The sequence below is a fragment of the Boleophthalmus pectinirostris genome, unplaced genomic scaffold (genome assembly GCF_026225935.1).
Source record: "Boleophthalmus pectinirostris isolate CB_2022bp ecotype Guang Dong unplaced genomic scaffold, ASM2622593v1 HiC_scaffold_2, whole genome shotgun sequence".
Lineage (NCBI taxonomy): Eukaryota > Metazoa > Chordata > Actinopteri > Gobiiformes > Gobiidae > Boleophthalmus > Boleophthalmus pectinirostris.
The window spans coordinates 9,123,836-9,145,870 of NW_026571152.1; the positions used below are offsets into that span (position 1 = coordinate 9,123,836).

Sequence of the window (22,035 nt, forward strand, 5' to 3'; positions counted from 1 at the left end):
GGGTTATGTGAATAAATAAATAAACTTTAAATCAAATATTGGAAATGGAGTTCGAAATCTTTTTTTTTTTTTTTAAGTTTGTAACCAAAACGGAATAATGAAATAAACTGTTTTTTTGTTCTTAATTGAAATTCAACCTTTCCTGAATCGCTTCAGAATGATCTTGAGCTGTCCTACTTAGACCTTTGAGGGATTACACCACATGGTAAGACCACATGGGAATAGAAAAGAAAGTACTATGATTTAATGCTGAAAATCACATTCTGTTGTCTAAAGAAAGTTTATCGTCACTGTGGGATCAGAATTGGTATTATGTATCGAGTCTATTCCTTAGTATCAAAATTTAGTTGTACATTTTAGTATTGTGGCAACACTGCATCAATATTCCCCCAAAATACTGTGAACTGCCAGGGCCGATTGCATCTGATTATAGATTCAAAACTTACCAGTCGAGAAAGAGTGAGAGATGGAGAGAGGAGAGAAAGTGGGAGAGGACCTGCTCGTCTGTAAGGAACACACATGGCATAAAGCTAAAATACACCAAAATATGCAGCAATATTTTACTTGTATATTACTCAAGTAGAAATGCAAAATAGTGGTCCAAGAAATTACTCAAGAGTAAAAAAAAGTATTTGGAAAAAGTACTACTCAATGCAAAAAATCTGGTGTTTTCAAAAGGATGGACACCAAAATGAGAAACTAAATGATATCTGAAGGAGCTGCAAGAAACACAAATGTTCAAGTCATTTCATATTGTCAGAGTTTTTGTCACTTGTAGACTTCCTCAGTGAAAAGAGGAACCACAACTTGTTACTTCTAGTTGAGTAATATTTGTACTGAAGTAAAAGTATGCTTAAGTATGAGCAAAACAAACCAGAACTGGTTCATTCTAAAGACTTTGCAGTGGTCCAAAGTTCTTTCTCACTTACCTTCTGCATTCTGAGCATTCGGATTATTCATCATGATGAGTTTATAAGTGTTTTTCACAACTTTCAGAGACCAGAGTGGAAAAAGAGTTTAATTCAAAGCTGATCTGCTGCACATCCTAGATTTGTATTGCACCTACTTTTGTAGTGAACAGTTCTTCTGAATGAATATATCTGTATTTATTGCCTGTAATCTGCAGAAAGTATCACTGTGTAGATGATCCACTGTCAGTCATGTACATATGTGTTTTAGTCATTAGTTTGTTGTTCACTGGATTATGGTTCATGTAAATAATGTAAAAAATGTTTCCACCCTTTTCAAATGATTAAATAAACACATTTAAAATGACAATTGTTCTGTGTCAGTCAATATCTCTTATGCGAGTACTGAGTTACTGAGCATTATTCATCCACTGCACTTGGTGGTGGTAAGTTAATATTGTAGTCACAACTGCCCTGGGGCAGACTCACAGAAGTGACGCTGCTAATCTGCACCATCAGCCCCTCCGACCATGACCAGTACTCCACATCCACACACCACATTCATGCTGGGCAATATAGGGGAAGTGCCCAAAGAGGTATGGCCATAGGGGTATAAGAAAAAATCAATTCAGTGATACATCGTGATACTTCATTGCATGATTCTTTAAGATCATGTTTTTCATGAAAAATCCATAAGTTCCATTTACAGTTTTTGTGATTTAAAAGTTGTATTGAATGAAACCTTATTTCATTCTTTTTTCTCATGAAGGTGTACTTGACCATAATATTATATGTAATTATTGATAAATCACAATATAAGATCCTTTGTTTTTGTATCGGGATGTATCGTGATATATTGACTTGTGGCAGGTGTATCGTGATGTGTATCGTATCAACAGAATCATGGTAATGCAGATCCCTATATGGCCACATTTTAAACTGCAAAAGTTCTGCATCTGAAATGTAGAATAAAAAAAATGGAACTCTTTTTACCAAGTTCTAAGTTAAATTTACCAGAATTTTAACTTAAAATTTGGATGAAACAATATATCTTCCATATTCCGATCCCAAAATGACTTGAACAGAATAATCTTGGCAGGATGCTCTCGTCTCACTCCTGGGGCTGCTAGTGTTGACTGAATTTTTACTTTTTCATAACTTCGAATAAAGCTCAGAGACGTGGTAAATGCAGCGATACACAAAAGTCCTTTATTGTGTTTTTGACGTTTTTTGTACAAACTCCAGCAGCAAATGTCCCTCAAATTCATCCTCCTCTGAAAATCCACCTGACTCTGCGGTCGCACGGTCATTGGCACCGGTTTGAAGCGCTTTAGTCCTGGTCACATCCAGACTGTGGTCCTGGGTGGGATCTTGAGAAAGTCCTGGTTTAGTGTGATCTGGTCCTGGAGACTGTAGTTCTGGTTGAGATCTGGTTTGGTTCCTGGTTTTGGGCGTTTTGGAAATTCTCTGAAAACTTAGGGACTTAACCAGATTTGAAGAAAGTCCAGGTTGAGTTCTTGACTAGTCCTGGTTCAGTTCATGGTTTTGGGCTCAGATTTCTGTCACACAATTATTGGTTAGATTCTTGCGAGTCCTGGTTTAGTTCTGGTCTAGTTCTTCAACAAATCTTGGTTTAGTTCCTGGTTTTCGGACTGGTTTGGAAAATAGTTGTCCACATTATATTTCCTGTAAGATCCAAGATTGGTTCTGATCTGTTTTTTTGAGTAAATCCTGGTTGAGTTCTGGTTTGGTGGACGCAGGTGTGTGTGAGCTGGTCTTGTAGACAGTCCTGACCCAGTTCTTGGTGGAATTCTTGAGTAAATCCTGGTTGAGTTCTGGTTTAGTCCTGGTTTTGGGTCTCAGATGCGTGTGAGCTGGTGCCACAGACTGGAGGGAAGAATGCTCTCCACTTTTTCCATGATGAAGTTGAGAGGAGCGAACAACGTGCTCAGGAACTACAAAACAAGAATGAAAATCTATTAGAACAAGGACCAGATTCACATTTTCGACTCAATGTGATAAATCCAGGTCCAATTTTGCTTTTCTGCATCAAATTAAGAATATAAAAACAGTCCAGTATACACCAGAAGGATATACTACAAAACAAGATAGGTGGCTAAGCTGGTTTAATCAAACTCAAACTTTGGATTTCCTGTATCAGTGGGGTTATATCACCATAGTAACAGAACGTCAGAGCTAACCTGGTCCAAAACAGGATAAGAGCCCGAGTAAAGATTTTGATCAGATCTGTCGCTCTTTGAACAAGCCTGTCTGCACTTATTATTGATCAGTTCTATAGTTAAAGAGTTTGGGCGGTGGGTACACGCTGTGATAAACCTTCTCCTTCACATAGAATCAATTAAGGCTGCCACACACTAAAGGATGTTTTGGTTTTAAACGATTTTTAAAAGTGCGACAAAAAGCGCACACCACAGACACATCAACAACAATCAATCCGTGTTTCATTCATTCACTCGTTTTTCAAACAGGAAGCCAAAAATAAGAAAATGAAAAAACAACTATTTTCTTCATTATTTGTCTGCAAAACCAAAATGAAAAACGGATAATGATTTGTTTTTTCAGTTTTCGATTTCGTGTTTAAATAATAATAAATGGAAAAACCTGATAACGGCCGTTTCCCGTTTCCATGACTTTCACTGCGGTCTCAGTCCCGGTCTCTGTTCTGGTCTGGTCCTAGTCCCAGTCCCGATCACCCAACAGTCTCCGTGGGCACACCTCCAGGCCCACACTGACACTCAGTCCTGGGTTTAGTCCTGGTTCAGTCCATATTGTAGTTTAAGTCACCCGTTATCCGTTTTTTCCCTTATTAATTTAAACAAAAAATCAAAAACTGAAAAAACAAAACCTTATCCGTTTTTCATTTTGGATTCAGAGACAAATAATGAAGAAAATATATATATATTTTTGGTTTTATTTTGAAAACATCTCTGATCGTAAAGACTGTAGCGGAATAAGGCTGCAGACCACAGGCTACACTTGTGAACACGATTGTGTCAGCTGTTTCCTGTCTAAAGTATAATCACTCGCTTTGAGACTCTTAAGTGTTCAAAAGATCAGAGCTCTGCACTTCTAGTTTAGATACAAGACAAAACTGTTATTATGTGGTGCAATACTTCAGATACATGATTTTTAAAGCATAAAAGATAAGCGATAAAGTCCACAGGAAGTAGAGTCACTATCACTGATCTGCAGCTTCACCTCGTTCCGTGCGCTGTGTGGATGTAAACAAACACATGTAAGGAACTACTCTCACCTTTTTAGTTTCAAAGACCGCCTCAAACTAGATTAACAGTGCCGTTTTGTGGACTGGATGTCATTATTTGCGAAGGATAATTTCTTTGGATAATGTGGATGAGACGCTGCACTTTAAATTTACCACTTTGTGAGAGGTGAGGAAAAGTCTTCTCATTATTTTCTCTATTTCCTGAGTTTGTATGTTGCGTCTTTGTGTCTGTCACTCCATCTGTCCCTGACGCTCTGTGTTATTGACCGTTACTGTAGCGTTGCTGATGTTTGGTGGTTACGATCTGACAAAGCGCAGGAGCGCAGAGGTTACAAAATCGCACACGAAGACACAAAGTTGGGTTTGTGCCTTCACGAACTTGGGGAGAAGCAAATCACAGTCCTTACACACAGCTCTTCAGTCCTTTACAAGAGGAACCTCAGGAAAAACCCACAGCTCCTGGTCCGTTTGCGCTCTGGCAGTGTGACATGTAGAATACTTATGCTCATCATCCAGATCAACATTACAAAGTATTGGATGATGCAGTGAGCATATAAAGCCTGGCTATCCAACCAGTAGTATGTCCCTTACTTCAGTCTCACTTCAGTCTTTATTTAGTTCTGGTACTCGGGAAACTGGTCTGTTCAGTCCTAGTCTAGTCCTGGCCTAATCCTGGTCCAGTGCAGTTACTCACAGCCTTTGCGAAGACCCCCATGAGCTCAGGAAACTGGTGCGTGAGCAGAGCCAACATGGCGGTGAAGGAGCACAGTCCGGCCGTGAAGAGGATGAAGAAGGGCAGCTCCTTTTTGGGGTAAACTGAGACCTCGTGGAACACTGCTTCCACCACAACCACAACGAAACACACAAGGAGAGGGAGAGAAAGAGAGAAGAGAAGAGGGAGGAGACAAGGAAATAGGGAGAGAATGATGGAGAAAGAGGGAGAGAGTGAGGAGGAAGAGTGCAGGAGATGGGATGAAGGGGGACAGAAAAAGATAGGAGTGGAAGGGATGAGGAATGGGAGAGAAGGAGGAGAGATAGAAAATAATGTTAGCCCAAAGGAAACTACTTTAAACTGGTTTAAAGGTGCATTGCGCAACTTTTCTGGTGGAGGGTCCATCACTTGCTTGTCTCCATGGAGATGTTCTTGCTTTGCCTGGAATGTTCCATGGTATGACATTAAACACATCTGTCTAGCATTTATTCATTACAGCCGTTTCTATTGCATAAAAATACAATCATTCTCTCTGTGAATAGGGTGATTCTCCATGGATCTGACCTGTAATGTAGCCTGTAGTTGTCTTCTTGATATAGAGAGGATTAATCTCTAATGTGGAACATTCTAGACAAAGTGATAACATCTCTGTGGAAACAAGCAGGTAGTGGATCCTCCACCAGAAAAGTTGCACTTTTAAATAAAAACAGAATATGCAGAGGACAGGTACAGCGCTTTAAAAAGGCACTTTCTGGGCATCTCCATAGATTGAAAATATCGCACTGATACTGCATTACATTTCGATTTGTCTCAAAAGTCAATAGAAACAAGTCAGTTCTCTAACTAGTATCAAAAATATATGTGATCAAAATATCACATGTGAAAGTGATCACATAAATTAGGACAAAATTGGAGAATAGATTTCAGATGGTTATAGTTCAGCATCAGTGTTATTGTTGGGGTTGGGTTGTAGTTGCAACCACAACAATTAAATCATCTAATCATGACCTGTCAACTATAAAGATCAGCCATTGCATTTTGATAGTCGTAATCTGGACTAGATTCTAAAATATGAAAAATGTCTTTTTATATCAGTGGTCAGTGGCATTATTCAATCAAAATGTTAAAAAACAATCAGGTTTAGATTTTCATCAGTAATACAGTTTACTTGTAAATAAATTTAATATAATATCATTCAGAAGTTGCCGATACGATACATACTTCGATACAGTGAGCTTATGATTCGATACGACTCAATAGAATATATTTCAAATCGATTCGATACGGTTCAATAAAAAATAAAGGCTAAATCGTGGCTGTGATACTAAAAGTTTTTGTTAAACCACTTCTTGTGCAAAGTTGATATGAACATTTTAATCATCAAAACAGTGAAAACACAACTAGTTGTAACAAAATAATTTAGTAAAATATACCAAAAAAGACTCCTGGCGATATGTCGATACAGCAGCCCACAATATCAATACTGTATCATCACATTAAATTAAATGATATATTGATATTTCGATATTTTTGCATAACCCTACTTGTAAATATCTTCTTAACCTTTATTTGGCCAAACATGTATTAAAAATGTCTAAATTTACAAATTATTTCGACCCAAATCAAGTCGACTAATCAAAAATCATCTGTGACTATTCGCCCAGTAAACGAGGGTGAGTTTGGGCCCTGGGTGTGGTCCGTGTTAGTGTCTTACTGGGTAGCAGCTCGCGGTCGGCCGTCTCAGTGCAGATGGGGTAAGGATAGAACAGGTGGCCCTTCTCCAGAGGATACGGGATCATCCTGAACGCTGCACAACAAATACACACACACATGTTTAAAACTATGCAATCTCACATCTGACACACGGGGATACAGGAGGACGGGAGGGCATCTGACACACAGGGATACGTACTTCCTTCCCAGGTGCAGTGGAGCAGGTTGAGCGCCCCCTCGACTCTCTTCCAGTGCTGCAGGTGGAAGAAGGCGTACGCGATGGCCTCACTGTCCCCGCGCTTCAGGATGTGCTCAGGAGGAAGAATCAGACTCTTCATCTCCAACAAGTACTGAGGACAAGGAGGAGAAGGAGATGGTCAGAGGAGCAGAGGAGACGAGAGAGTCAGAGGAGTCGAGGAGGAGAGGAGCTGAGGAGGAGAGGGTCAAAGGAGCAGAGGAGACGAGGAGGAGAGGGGCAGAGGAGGAGATGGTCAAAGGAGCAGAGGAGGAGAGGAGCAAAGGAGGAGAGGAAGCGAGGGTCAAATGAGGAGAGAGTCAAAGGAACAGAGAAGAAGATCAGATTGTGCAGAGGAGAGGAGCAAAGAAGGAGAGGTGTAAAGGAGAGGAACAGAGGAGGAGAGAGTCAAAGGAGGAGAGGAGGAGAAAGTCAAAGGAGGAGAGGAGCAGAGGAGGAGAGGTGTAAAGGAGAGAGTCAAAGGAGGAGAGGAGGAGAAGGTCAAAGGAGGAGAGGAGCAAAGGAGAAGAGGAGGAGAAGGTCAAAGGAGGAGAGGAGGAGAGGAGCAGAGGAGGAGAGAGTCAAAGGTCAGATGGAGGAGAGGAGAGGGTCAGATGGAGCAGAGGAGAAGATAAGATGGAGCAGAGGAGACGGTGAGATAGAGAAGAGGAGGAGGTCAAATGGCGCAGAGAAGAGGGTGAGCTGGAGCAGAGGAGGTACAGTAGCAGACTCACTTTTGGAACGTGTGGGTTAAACTCCACCGCTCTGTGAATTGCTTCTACTGCGTTCATTTCTGCTGTACTCAGCCCTCGTCTGGACGCAGCCTCTGGAGAAAACCTAAAAACACAACAGCATGTCTCCAATACGGTTGTCAAAAATATCAAAAATCAGGTACTAATTGATCCTAAAACTAGAATTTAAACTAGACACTATAAAAGTCTTTAGAATGATTTTAAGTTGGATTAGAAATATAACAGCACAGACTAGTATACATACAGTATTGAGTATCGAGTCTATTCCTCATTATCGAGTCTCCAAATGTCTGCACACAGGTACAGGTGAAATTGGAGTCTTACTTGTCTGAAACCGCCCGTGCCTTGAGCAGAGCCGCTGTGTAGCAGATTGTGGCTGATTTTGGTAAACTTATATCTGTCAAACACAAAGTACAAAAGAGAGAGAGATAGACGAGAAGAGATGAAATTTCACTTCAGAAGACGATTTAGGAGAGTTTCATCGCTGCAGGGACAACTCTGGTTTTTAAGAGACAACTGGAATGCAAATGAATATAGATGTGGAAATATAATATCTTCTTCAGGTTTAAAAACTTATGACAAAACAGAGATCTTAAATGACAGATAAACTGGCCAAAAGAGTTGAATCATCTAAAGTCATAACTCATGTCATCTGTGTAATGCAACTTGTTTAGTCCTGGTTAAGTCCTGGTTCAGTCCTGGTTCAGTCCTGGTTCAGTCCTGGTTCAGTCCTGGTTCAGTCCTGGTTCAGTCCCTGGTTCAGTCCCTGGTTCAGTCCCTGGTTCAGTCCCTGGTTCAGTCCCTGGTTCAGTCCCTGGTTCAGTCCCTGGTTCAGTCGTTTAAATTTGTACCGTCGTATTTTGCGAGCACGGCCTGCACGTCTGCGTAGTTTTGCAGCTCCAGCAGAGACTCCAGTAGATTCTCGTGAATATTAAACATACTGAGGAGTGGGAACTCTTTCATTAACTGCAGAAAAATAAGAGACAGCACATGTTACAACAACAGAGGGCGCTATAACTGTACTACACAAACCTTAGGAAAGGAAACCCTTGCCCAAACCCTTGTTCAAATTCAGTCCTGAGCTAAATAGTTCCAAACAGCTCTAAAGTCAATGGACTCATTCATTTACTCCTGTAAATCAAGGACTGCAGATGGAAACTAGCCATTTTCCTCTAATCTGCTACGGAACATCAGTTTTGTATGTGCTTAATGTCTCTATACATTATCCCTTCAAATAATAATAAAAAAAAGTTTCAAGTGACACTACGGTGCACATTCGCACATACACACTGAGTGGCCTCTGGTCTTTAACAAGTTCAAAAGCCACATTTGTTGTAGTTTTGTTCACAATAGTTTCACTCACATCTCTCATCATTTTGACGGCTTCTCTGGTTCTTCCCAGTTTCCTCGAACACATCGCCAAACGCCGCTTTATGTAAACAAGTACATTAGTGTCTCTTCCTGAAATAAGAGAAAAACATCTAAGTTTAGTCCTGGTCCAACACTACACACTGACACAATACTTTAGAAAAACAAAACACCTGTCTATGTTTTCTGATAGGTGTGATTACTGGGCAGGTTAACCATTCAGAGAAGCCTATGATTGTTTTAACAAGAACAAACCAATCAAAACAAAAAGTGCCCAGTTCGGTCACTAGACTGCTCCGGGCCCAGTCGTAATTCCTGGTTCATACTCACTGTGTTGGGCCTCGTACTGTGTCCCGTGGTGTTGTAAGGTCTGGCTCCTCCTGTAGCAGAGCTCTCCCGCTTTCAGAGCCTGTTTAAAGAGACGCTCAGCCTCCATGATGGTTGTGGCCTCCTCCTCCGCTAGTAAAATGTACGCCGTCGCACAACTAAACCAGAAAAAACACTTTTATGTTTTGATGTAACAAAAATGTTATGTTGCACTTTTTTCATGTAATAAAGTTATAAAACTTGCCCCAGCACAGATCTAATGTATAAGCAGCTCTTGAGGTCAAAGTAAATGTATCAAATCAGATAGTAATTGATAATAAAACTAGTATCAAAACTAGAGATACTAATTTGAGCAACCATCAGTACTAGAAAAGTTGCATTTAGAATGATCTCAATCTGTATCAGAAGAAATTAAGAGCACATAGACTAGTACACATCCATGGACCACTATGGAGGATTACATAGTGACCACATGGTAATAGAAAAGAAACTAGTATAGTAATTTGATGTTTCACATTCGATGGTCTAAATAAAGAGTGCTTATTTTTATCATTGTGGTATCAGCATCAGTATTGCATATTGAGTCTATTCTTTAATATAGAGTTTAAATTTGAGTCTTGTGACAACATTAGAGTATGTCATAGTTCCAGGAGAGCGCGCTGTACTCACTCCTCCAGCTCCAGAGCTTCATGAGCTGCTGAGATTCTGGCCTGAGGATTCCTCTCCCTCCACGCCTTCTGCATAACTGACAACACAGAGCAATACACTCAGGAGTCTAACCCACAACTTCCAACAGACACACAGGACACACTCTGCCACAGTAACACACTTCACTCAGAGAGTTCAGGAGTGTAACCCACAGCCTCCTTCCTGAGAGGAAACCGTTTCTTACTTGCGTCTGCTGGTCGGAGGTGGTCTGAATCGCAGGTGAAGAAAGTTTGATGATCCTGCGCTGATAAATTCATGTCATAATATGTGAGCGGCTCTCGGCCCGTGACCCATGTGTAGCTGAAAACACAAAGGACATGGGAAATACTCAACACTACTGCATACAGATTTGAAAATTCTAATTTTTCAAATTAAAACAGTCATAATAAAGTTGGAAATCCCTTGATAAAAGAACTCCAAATATTGTCAAGAACAACACTAACAAAGTGTGAGAAAATTTAGTTTTAAGAAAACTCAAGTCAAGTTACATTTTCAAATAATTTATAATTTAGTGGAATCATGAAACATCACTTTGTTTTCAAATAACTAAATAAACTGACAGAAAATACATGAGAATAGAGTTAATGATTGAAATGCATGACATAGCTTTTCTTTTTCATACTTCTCCTGTATGTTAAGTGTGATCAGCTAATACCCCATATTAACTGATAACACTTAACATATATAGCACATAACATACTTAGATCACCATGTTACAATTTATTGCTTTGAAGTTCTGAGTCAGCGTTCTTCAGAGCGCTATCACAACACAATCAGTGTCCATCCATCCCCTGTAAAACCACTGCACGTCGCCTCAGGTTTGTCAAGTTGCTGTGTACAGTTTTGTATCATGGTTTTGTATATTTATGTAGAATTGTCATGTGGGAGCATGGAGGATGTAGACTTGGAGCCTGAGCATTGCACAGTATCTTAGAGCGGACCATAAGGAGAGTTCAAATTGTACCAGGGAAAGATCACTACAATACTCAAATATGCATGGATGACAAGTAAATCCTCTTCAGGAAAGTTTCTGATGAGGGAACAAAATTATAACATGGTACAAAGAAAAATAATACCCCCTCTTAAGAGACACTTTAAGCCTGTTTAACTTTCAGTGTGGGACTCACCGATTATATTCTGCTCCTCTGAATAAATTTAATGGATTTCTCCAAACTTTGCATTCTGTGGAAAACGAAGGGACAAGACGCATCAGAGTAGCAGTAATAGTAGTACTATCAGTAGTAGTATTGGAGTAGCAGTAGAAGTAATAATGGTAGTTGTAGTTTTGCAGTAGTAGTAGTATTTAGAGTATTAGTACTAGTAGTAATACCTGATACACTTTGTCGACTTGAGTCTGTCTCTCCGTTACTGTTGCTGCTGCTGTTGTTGTTGTTGGGAGCTGCAGTGTCCACTCCTCCCAGCAGAGGGCGCAGGTGGCTCACAGACACTTGCTCGATGAAGGACGTGCCATATTTCCTGAAGTACCACCACTCAAAGATCTAGGGGGAAAAATATTGTGTCAGATGTGCTCCCATCTTCTTATATTTCTTTAGATTAAGGTTAAGGTACACTTTACTGGAAATGTATCCTCTGCATTTGACCAATTTTACAATATAACTGGATTAAATCAGTCAGGGGCAGTGGACTCATCTCCAGATCTTGAGCTGGTCTTGGTCAGGACTTCCTTAGCTGGAGGGTTTGACTTGTTGTGCATGTTTTGGGTTGATGGGGTGTGGCTGTCCCATCTGCAGAGCTACACTGTCTGCAGGGAAAGGAACAACTCTGCATGTTCAATATAATGTGATATATAAATCATTTAAAAACACTTACATGATTGTAATGATTACATGTGCTGATTAAAGTTGTGTGTACAGTTTTAAACTCTTAGATTAATATTTGTTTGAATCACCACTGTATGGAAACATTTATGAACCATCTTTTTTTAGTCTGGACAGCAGGAGACATGCAAATTCTCTTTTTATAACTCCACTTTTCTTGTTTGATCAAACAGAATATCACTACCATACACTCATTTACTGTGAAAAGCTTGTTCAAAACTGGTTATAAGATGTGTTTAAAATAGATGTGCTTCCCCCACAGACCATGCAGCCACATGGGGGAATCCACCCAGACAGAAGTGAGAACATCCAAACTCCACACAGAGGCCTAAGTGATCCGGGAGTTAAATCCAGAACCTTGTCACTTGTCACTGTGAGTACTAGTCACTCTGCCGCCAATAAATCCATTGAAATGTGAACTCTGTTTTTATGAGTTTGAACTGACCAGGATGAGTCCGGAGATGAGGGAGGAGGTTCCAGTCAGGGCCACGTAGAACTTAGGGGTGAGTGTGTTCAGAAACATGCTCACTGGAAAACAAGAGAGAAAACAAAGAGCACAACATTAGTCTGAGATTTATTTTTTTAGAGTCAGTAGAGGAATAAAATGAAATGGTTTAGCTGTTCAGTTTTTAACAAATACCCAACACTGATTTTGACAAAAATGGCATCTGACACACAGGGACGTTTGAGGTTTTTTACTCAGAATAAACCTGCATGGAAACACAGGGACGTTTAGATCTTTGCAGAGGACATTTTATTACCGAAATAAATGGAGTTGTTCTGATTTGCAAATTGTGACCATTCAAATGCCAAATTCAATTAACTCATCCACCACCCTCCCCTCCTTCTCCCTCTCTCTCTGCCCCCTCCATTTCCCTCCTCTCTCAACCCCTCTGTCTCTTCCTCTCTATCTCTCCTCCCCAGTTTTTTCCTTCCCTCTCCTTTTATTTTCACTCAAACTTCTCTCTACTATCTCCCTCTCCCTCTCTCCATTTCTCTCTACTATCTCCCTCTCCCTCTCTCCCTCCTCCCCTCTCCGTTGCTCTCTCCCTCCGCTGAAGAGGCAGCAGCTGTTTGCGTTGCTCAAAGGCGTCCTGTGTGAGGAGAGCGTCCACTCGAGCTCAGACACACAGAGGCGGACTAAAGCCAGACTAAAGCCTTTTCTGCGCAGACATGAGGTCCTCTATGAGACAAGAGCATCCACTCCACTGTCAGGCACTGGGCCAAACTAAACTAGACTGAAGCAGACCAAAGAATAGGGCTGTGATTTTTTATTTATTTATTTGGGTTTTAATTAACATCAAGATGGTAAAATTATCAGCGTGGGCATTTTAAATGGAGAGGTCTGCAGCCAGTCTTCTACAGGACAAACCAGGGCTAAACCAGGACTAAACCAGGACTAAACCCGAGGACTACATCAGGGATAAACCAGGACTAAACCAGGGATAAACTAGAACTAAACTAGGACTAAACCCGAGGACTAAATCAGGGCCAAACCAGGACCAAACCAGGATTAAACCAGGCCCAAACCAGGACTAAACCAGGACTAAACCAGGACTAAACCAGGACTAAACCAGGACTAAACCAGGGCTAAACCAGGATTAAACCAGGATTAAACCAGGGATAAACAAGTTCTAAACCAAGGATAAATCAGGTCCAAACCAGGCCTAAGCCAGGCCAAAGCCAGGACTAAACCAGGCCTAAACCAGGCCTAAACCAGGCCTAAACCAGGCCTAAACCAGGACTAAACCAGGGCTAAACCAGGGCTAAACCAGGCTCAAACCAGGATTAAACCAGGATTAAACAAGTTCTAAACCAAGGATAAACCAGGCCCAAACCAGGGCTAAGCCAGGGCTAAACCAGGACTAAACGAGGACTAAACCAGGGCTAAACCAGGGCTAAACCATGACTAAACCAGGACCAAACCAGTACTAAACCAGGGCTAAACACGTTCTAAACCAACTATAAATCAGGTCCAAACCAGGCCCAAACCAGGCCCAAACCAGGGGTAAGCCAGGACTAAAGAAGTTCTAAACCAAGGATAAATCAGATCCAAACCAGGCCCAAACCAGGGCTAAGCCAGGACTAAACCAAGATTAAACCAAGGATAAACCAATACTACACCAATACTACACCAATACTACACCAGGACTACACCAGGACTACACCAGGACTACACCAGGACTACACCAGGACTACACCATGGCACCTTGCATACCCTGCATGATACCATGGAAGTAGAAAGACAGACTTAAAAAAAATTCTACTATTATACTGCAGCCACATAAGAGTCAGGTTTGTGAAGATGCAAGCCCGCTCACAGTAAGGACGCTGCTTTTTCTGTGTTTTTCAGTGCAATAAAAATATTAAAAGCATAAATAAAAGTGTCTATTTTTGGGTTAAAAAGTTGCTTGGTGGTCTACAGATTAAACAGAATCAAACCATAACCCAGTCTAAACCAGTTATGGTATGAGTTGAACAGAGGAGAGACAGAAATAAAACCAAGTCCGCTGTTACCGTGGCAACAGGACTCTGGTCTCCATGGTGACCCAAGAAACACACACTCTCATTGTTACCATGGAGACAAACTACAGTTCTTCTTCGTCACCATGGGGATGTAAAGATTAAATAACTTTGAGTTGTGCCATGCAAATATACTTCCTCCAAAATAAATGTTTGCTCACGTCAGTTTGTCAAGATAATATTTTAGCTGATTAAAAGTAAATAAAACTAAATAAAATGTGATCATAAAGACAAAAACTAGGACTAAAATGTGTTAGACTCAAAGTTCTGATATTTCTGTATTCTTGTATTTGTCAGTTTATATTTCAGTCTTTTTATCAGTTCTTTTGGACATGTCCAAAATGTGAACTTTGAACAGAGTATGTTATTAAAATAAATCTCAAATTTAATCAAAATGCGTGTCTGAAACAATAAATAAATAAATGGCTATTTGATTCATTGATGATTCATGGTTCAGTCCTAATGGCATGTGCATGTGGAATAAGCACCATGAAGCAGACATATCATTAAATATGAGCTAAATGTAGAGACCAGAGGGTTAGTTACATTTATAGCATTTTGCTGCATAAGACATCATTTTATCAAAAGAAGATTTAAGGTAACTGTACGTACTATAAACGGTAAAAAACTGTACTACAAATCAAGACTGAACCTGTGTTGCCAGTGTCTTCACCTGCAGACAGAGACATCCAAGTTTGTGAAAGCTCAGAACCTCCAGAATTCCCACCCTGAGCTGCAGAGGCTGCACTAGCACTGACTCATGCAGGTGCTGGGGTTTAGGGAGTGAGCATTCAGATCACAGAGAAGCATTTTTGGTTTGAACCAACTGGATTTCAGCACTAAAACTCACAACCCAAATGAGAGAGTCATGTGAGGCTCATTCTGTTTTCTGATTGGAGAATTGTCTTCACCAAATAGGTTCTATTCACACGTACGTCACAAACCAGGAAGACGTTTGGAAACCTGCGATGACAACTTCCGGTGGGCTCTGTTCACAGTAGTAAGTCTGACAATATCTAGGGAAAATTAGAAACTGATCCAGTTTTCTTCATCTCCATGTTACTGTAGCGCTCCGTTCATAGACCGTATATATGAGTGGACATAGCTAAAGTGCTAGCCACCGCGTGCCTAATGGGAAGTTCGCCAGGAGGCTCCTCCGGCTCCTCTTGACCCTGGTTACAATTGACTTACATAAGGATTTTGTGGCCCCTCTCTCTGTAACTGCTGCTGTGAGCCTCGTCATTTTGGTCTTAAAATGTTCGTAATAACCCGCAACACATGATCCTGCATTTTTTTTCTCGCTATTTTGTCCATCAAAAAAATCCTATTCATAACATAGACCTTGGCTCTGAGTGGTGTTGAATGCTATAGGTGGCATCACACTTGCTTAGTCCACTTCTTTATATTCTCTATGGTTCAGTTCTGTTCAGCTCATCAACAATTACAATCATACCGCAGTTTTCATCATTTCCCCACTGACACACAACTCCGAGTGCACTGGGTACATGTGATTAGAAGAGTTGAAGGACCAAATTCAAGATGATTCCAGACAGCACATACATATGCAGTCTTCATTTTACAGCTGATCATATTTACTTGAGTGAGTTTGATCACAGTCGGTCGTTGAGCCCAGTGTCGGGAACTACACCGCAAGTTGTCATCACATGTTTACAAACTTCCTGGTTTGTGACGTAAGCGTGAATAGAGCCTATAAAGGGTAGGGGTGTGCACAAATATTGAAATCCTGATATATTGTATCATTTATTGTGATGATACAGCATCGATATTGTGTGTTGCTGTATCGATATATCACCAAAAGTATTTTTTGGTATATTTTATTAAATCATTTTGCTAAAGATTTGTTGCTGATTATTATTACAATGTTTGTGTTTCATATGAACTTTGCACAAGAAGTGGTTTAACAAATACTTTTAGTATCACAGCCATGATTTAGCCTTTATTTTTTTAACCGTAGCAAATGGATTTGAAATATATCATAATGAATCGAAAGTTCACTGTATTGAGGTACGTATCATATCAGCAACTTCTTAATGATACTCAGCCCTAATAAAGGGGTCATCAAGTCCCATGTAATTAGAATAAATCTGCATTATAATTATTATCAGTAAAAGCTCTATTTGATTTGAACATATGTACCTCATATCTGGGCACACACATAGGCCTATGTCAAGTTTATGAACATTAAAACCAAAATTACACACAGTTCCTTTCAACTATATTGAAACTGATGTAAATTAACAGTGGTTTAAATACTGGATCATTTTTAATATTGCTGAATTGAAAAGTAGCCAAAATGGGTTTGTTTTGCTAGCATTCAGAGCCAAACTACATTAGCAGCTGTAATAAAGGCTAGCAGCTAGAGTTACCTAACCTGAGCTATTCTGAGCCTGAGTGAAAATATGCAAGGATGCTATACTAGCTGCATGAGTCGTTAGCATGCACAGTCAAAACACACAAGAAAGCTCCAATATGCTCCAATTTAATGGCTAAGAATAAAATGCTAAGTGCATAATTAAAAATGTGTGAAATGTAGGTGAGTAGCATGTTTTGTTAGCACTGAGAGCCTGCACAGCACAGACAGCACACAGGATGCAACAGAAAAGAACAGGTCCACGGGCTCAGCGTAGCTGCAGAAAATGTATGAAATTGCGAAAAAAAAAAAAAAAATTAATTGTATTTTTAAAAATGTACTTACGAGATGATTCGGTCCCAAACATGTCTAGGCCTCAAGCAAGCAAGGAAAGGAAGCGAGGAGAGGATGGAGGAGAGAAAAGAGGAGAGACTGACAGCTACACCGCGGGGGGCATCCAAGCGACAAAACATCCAAGATCGGAAGGCTCCTTTCTTTGTAATTCCACAAAAAAAAAAAAAAAATCTTGGGGGGGAAAAAAAAAAAAAAAAAAGATTAGTCCATCGCAAACGGCACCGCTTCTGGTTGGGTTAGCATCTCGCTACATTGACTGGTGATGGACAGACAAGGGCCGGAGGAAGGGAGAGGAGAGAGGAGGAGGAGGAGGAGGAGGAGAGGAGGAGGTGGAGGAGAAGGAGGGGGAGGTGGAGACGGAGGAAGCCCGGAGAGAGAGGCCTCGGCTGGGGCAGAGCTGCAGCGGCGCTGGGGTGGCTGCTGTGGTGGTGGTGGTGGTGGAGGTGGTAGGGCCTCCTGTGTGATGGAGGGATGATGCTGGAATGAGACAATAGCAAAAACAATGACGTCACAACGGGGGAGGAGAGAGAGAGCGAGGGAAGAGAAACGGAGAGAACGAGAGAGAGAGAGAGAGAGAGAGGGTAGAAGAAGGGGGAGGGTTGAAGAGGGGGTGGGGGTAACAGAGAGATAAATGAGGCTAGACACCGAACTGAACCAGGGATAAAGCGCGATACCAGATACTATACAGATCTGTAAGGGCTGCAAACAATGATTACTATAGTAGTCAAATTATTATTTCTATTGTAAATGTAGATTTTAAATGTCCCATATTACGCTATTCCCTGATGGGTCATGTACCATTTGTTCTTTTGAATTTCATTTAAGAAAGAAAAACAATAAAATGGGAAAACAGTCACCTCTAGTTCCAATATTTAAACAAATTCAATCAATCTCGGTGCCTGTTTTAATTATATTACATTCTCTCTGGTTTATTTGCCCTGGACGTTCTGCTGCTTCGTGCGCTGCGTGTGAATTCAGTGTCAACCATGAATCTATAATAAAACCTATTTTTATTATAGTTCTATGCTTTCAACTGAACAAAGGACAGTTTACTGCTGCTTCCTGTTTCTCATCATGGAGTTCAACAATGACTTTCTAAGACATGAAATTGTTTGTCCACAAAACTGCAACCAATTTTTCAGTTAAGTCCTTCTAGCAGCACAACTTCCGGGGGAAATAAACCACCACATAGAACAAAATATCAACATTGAAATAGGCACTGAGACTATTTTTTAATTTGTCCAATTTGAAATATTTAATTTAATGTAATTAAATATTGGAAACAGAGGTCGAAATAAGTATTTTTACTAATAATGAAATAATAAGTATAATAATAATGAAATAACAAACTGTCTTCCCATTTTATTGCTTTTCGTTCTTAATTGAAATTTAAAAGAACAAATGGTACACGAACCCTTGATTTATGCTGTAGTATTGTTTTCTCATCGAAAACAGACCCACAAACCACCCATATTTGGTCTAAGTTCATCTCTCAAAATAAAATCACTCCTTGTGATGCCATGTAGTAATATAGGAAGAGCTCCATTGTGGTTTTTAAACTCTATAGAAACATTTAGGTAATTTCAGCCTTGGACTTTATCAAAAAAAAAAAAAAAAAGAAAGAAAGAAAACTATGACTAAACGTAGCTCTTAACTTTAAAATTACCGCTACATGACATAACAAGGTGGAACAGAGCATTTGGAGCTTTGGAGATGTAGACAGACTAATAATAAAAAAGGGTTACTTAATGTGTGAATTAAAATAAAACAGAAGTCTGACTATGTTTTTGAGGAGGTAACAACATTCTAACATGACTTCAAGCTCACGAGAGTCAGTTTTGTGTAATATAAGACCTTTAATCTCTGCAAAATAAAAATGTTGCACCATAAATCAAGACTGAAAATGAATTGGAGATTAATTTGTATCAATATTGCCTACTCATAGTTTATGTTGCTGTTTTAGTACAGACCTTTCTGGTGCTAAGGGGTTTTCCAAAGAGAAGAGCTCAGAGTGAAGCTGGTGTAAAGTTTCTGCTCTAAATAAAGACTACTCCATCTGTGAAACTGCCGGCTGATCAGGGACATGTGAATATAACTGGGAATTACAACCCACACATTTACAATAGTGTATAGAATAGAGTAATAAAGATAGGAGGGTCAAAAAATAAGAGAGAGAAAAGAGTTGAGAATAACCTGACATTTTGCAAACAATATTACGGCTATTCGATAATAGAAAAATCCTAGATAAATCCTAGAAATAATTTTGCTCATATTAGAAATCACAATTATTTAAAATCTCAAAATGTACCTATATTGAAAGTACAGACCTAATTTTATTAATAATTAGGGATACACCAATCCATCTTTTTCCATTTTGATACAGATACTATGGAGACTGAAAATATGATTCATTTCCTTAACAATTATCCAAATGCGTCTTGTATTTTTTTCGAAGCTGTTCTGTTGTTTTTTTACGAGATAAATAACAGTTACAAGTTCAATATTGCAACATTAGTCAGTAAATTGTCTTTTTACACCAATTTACAGACATCATCATTATCAATCAAAATGTTTCCATTAATTGGTGCCAATATCCAGTACCAATATCACATTGATGCACCCCTATAAATAATATTTAGTTTAAAAGGCAGCAGAAGAGTGTTTTAGCATTTACATAATCTACCACAGCTGATTGTACACACATTTTTAATTTCCTCATTTTGTTAAATCTTCATTTTAGAGTCTGTCAAATTCTTGTCTCCGTAAACATGTTATTGCTTCCTAGAATGTTCCACAGTATGACATTAAACTTATCCCTCTTGCATTTATTCAAAAACAGGTGCTTTTATCGCAAACAAAAATTTTTGTGTGAGTGGAGTGGCTGTAACTTGGCCAGATAGCGTCAGCTGCTCGCATTCATAGAGATAGACAAGCTTAATGCCATACTATGAAACATTCCAGGCAAGACAATAACATTCCCACATGTGGAGACAAGCAGCTGTTGAACAAGAAAAGTTACATATTGCATATTTAATAGTCTGTATAATGATATGGGTCTAGAGATCGACCGACATTGTTTTATCATAGCTGATGCTGATATTGATTGTTTAGAATCCAGAGCAACTGATGGCCAATAAGCTCTGCTGATATTTTTGGAACCGATATATAGGGACGACTTTTTTTTCCCCTCACGTTATGTCATTGAAATTTACTACACACTGATCCACACCACTTTTTTAACCGTAAACTTAGCTGATATGCTAAAATATTCAAATATACAAATATCGGCACTATGCTTGATGACATATTCTAATTTTCCCTTCTGAACTCTGTGAGAAGAGGTGACCAAAGTGAGCGGTTTGGTATTATTTGAACAGGGCGGAAATAACTTCATTTGCATCACTGCTTTTGTTTTTCATTTGAATTTTCATTTGCAAGACATTTGAATGGAACCCCAGCTATAGTCAAACTAGAAAATTTAATGGATTTTCCACTGTTTTTATGCACTGAGGAGTAAAATGGGTTAGAATTGGTTTAGTGCCTGGTTTAGTGCCTGGTTTAGTGCCTGTGGGTTTAGTCCGTGGTTTAGTCCGTGGTTTAGTCCGTGGTTTAGTCCGTGGTTTAGTCCGTGGTTTAGTCCGTGGTTTAGTCCGTGGTTTAGTCCGTGGTTTAGTCCGTGGTTTGGTTTCTGGTTTGGTCCCTGCTTCAGTCACGCTTTTTAATCCTGGTCTAGTCCTGGTTTAGAATTGGTTTAGACCTCTTTTAGTGCCTGATTAAGACTCAAACATCTGTCCTGTTATATAGTTTCAAACAGCTGACCAAGTACAGAGTTAAGTCCCATGTTAACCAATTGTTTAGACTTGGCTGAGCATTTGGTTTAAACTGGATTTTGTACTTGGTCCCTTGGTTTTGTCTTTGTTTTGGCCTGTTTTAATCACACATTTAGACCTGGTTCAGGCCTGGTTTATTCCTAATTTTACTTCCTTTTTGCTTCTGGTTATGTTTATGTCTCAATCCTTGTTTAAACAAGTTTTGACTGATAGAAAGAGCAAACATTTATGTTTACATATATATTTATTGTGCATGTGTTTTAATAAAGTAAATGCTAATTATGGGCAGTTTTATGTTGTTTTTTTCATATGAATGAGTAGCACTGTTTGCATTTAAACCTTAGTACAATATGTATGTATTTCTTCTGTTATTTGTATAGTAAATATACTGATGCCAAAGTAGATAAAGGATATTATGGTCTGTTTTTAGTGTCTTTCCATTACAACTATGTTTTATTATATTCTAAGCAATTCCTAAATCTAAACTCAGAGTTTTTACTACAAAATGTAGCTATTTTATTGTTTTAAAACACAATGCATTCGCCTCAACTGCAGAAAAACATAGCGTTTGCATTGTCTTGTATTCGTGGTATTTACATCAGTTTCTAATTACTGGCAAAAACTAGAGACTGATATTAAGCAAAAGACTCTATTCGTTTTATTTAAGTTTCTACAAGCAAGAAAATATAATGCATATGTTTTAAAATGGAAAAGACACCTAAACTTCAAGAGTGGAATCTACCATTAAAATGTATTGAGGGTTAGCCGCTGTTAGCCCCACTGCTAACGAGTTTAAGTTTATTAAAAGTAGGATTATAGTACTAAGAGGTGTGTTTTTCAGTGCGGGGATTACAAGGGATGTTTGGCTTACCTTGGAGCGGGATAAAGCGTGTTAGATCCGTGTTAGATCCGCGTTAGGAGCGGGCATTTCCCGCAAGAGCCGCAGGAACATGTGTCGGTGTGTTGGAGACGTGTCTGTTAGCATCTGTTAGCATCTGTTAGCTCGGAGTTAGCTCCGCTGTTAGCCACACTCTGTTAGCTGAGAGGTGGAACAGTCGCAGGTTCATTTCATTGGATTATCATATTATTTGTGTATTTCAGATAAACACCCAGTTCACCTGTAAGGATTATTATAAAGTCTTGGCAACTTTT

At 39.5% G+C, this 22,035-nt stretch overlaps 1 protein-coding gene across 3 annotated transcripts; it reads right to left on the reverse strand.

Annotated features, from left to right (window-relative positions):
* Window positions 1–2,091: 2,091 nt before the first annotated feature.
* Window positions 2,092–21,892, reverse strand: LOC110155107 (suppressor of tumorigenicity 7 protein homolog). 3 transcript variants are annotated; one of them, XM_020919165.2, is made up of 16 exons: window positions 21,755–21,892; window positions 17,045–17,530; window positions 12,251–12,333; window positions 11,298–11,466; window positions 11,095–11,149; window positions 10,152–10,267; window positions 9,929–10,004; window positions 9,263–9,417; window positions 8,928–9,025; window positions 8,416–8,530; window positions 7,889–7,961; window positions 7,547–7,649; window positions 6,777–6,927; window positions 6,579–6,671; window positions 4,847–4,986; window positions 2,092–2,863 (listed from the first exon to the last, which is right to left on the reverse strand). In XM_020919165.2, exons 2-16 carry the CDS (start codon window positions 17,064–17,066, stop codon window positions 2,768–2,770), a joined length of 1,545 nt encoding a protein of 514 aa, XP_020774824.1. In that variant the 5' UTR covers window positions 17,067–17,530; window positions 21,755–21,892; the 3' UTR covers window positions 2,092–2,767. The 3 variants fall into 3 exon arrangements, with proteins under 3 accessions (XP_020774824.1, XP_020774823.1, XP_055011629.1); XM_020919164.2 differs by having other exon boundaries at window positions 4,847–4,989; XM_055155654.1 differs by lacking the exon at window positions 17,045–17,530 and having other exon boundaries at window positions 4,847–4,989; window positions 21,755–21,878.
* Between the last annotated feature and the right edge of the window lie 143 nt (window positions 21,893–22,035).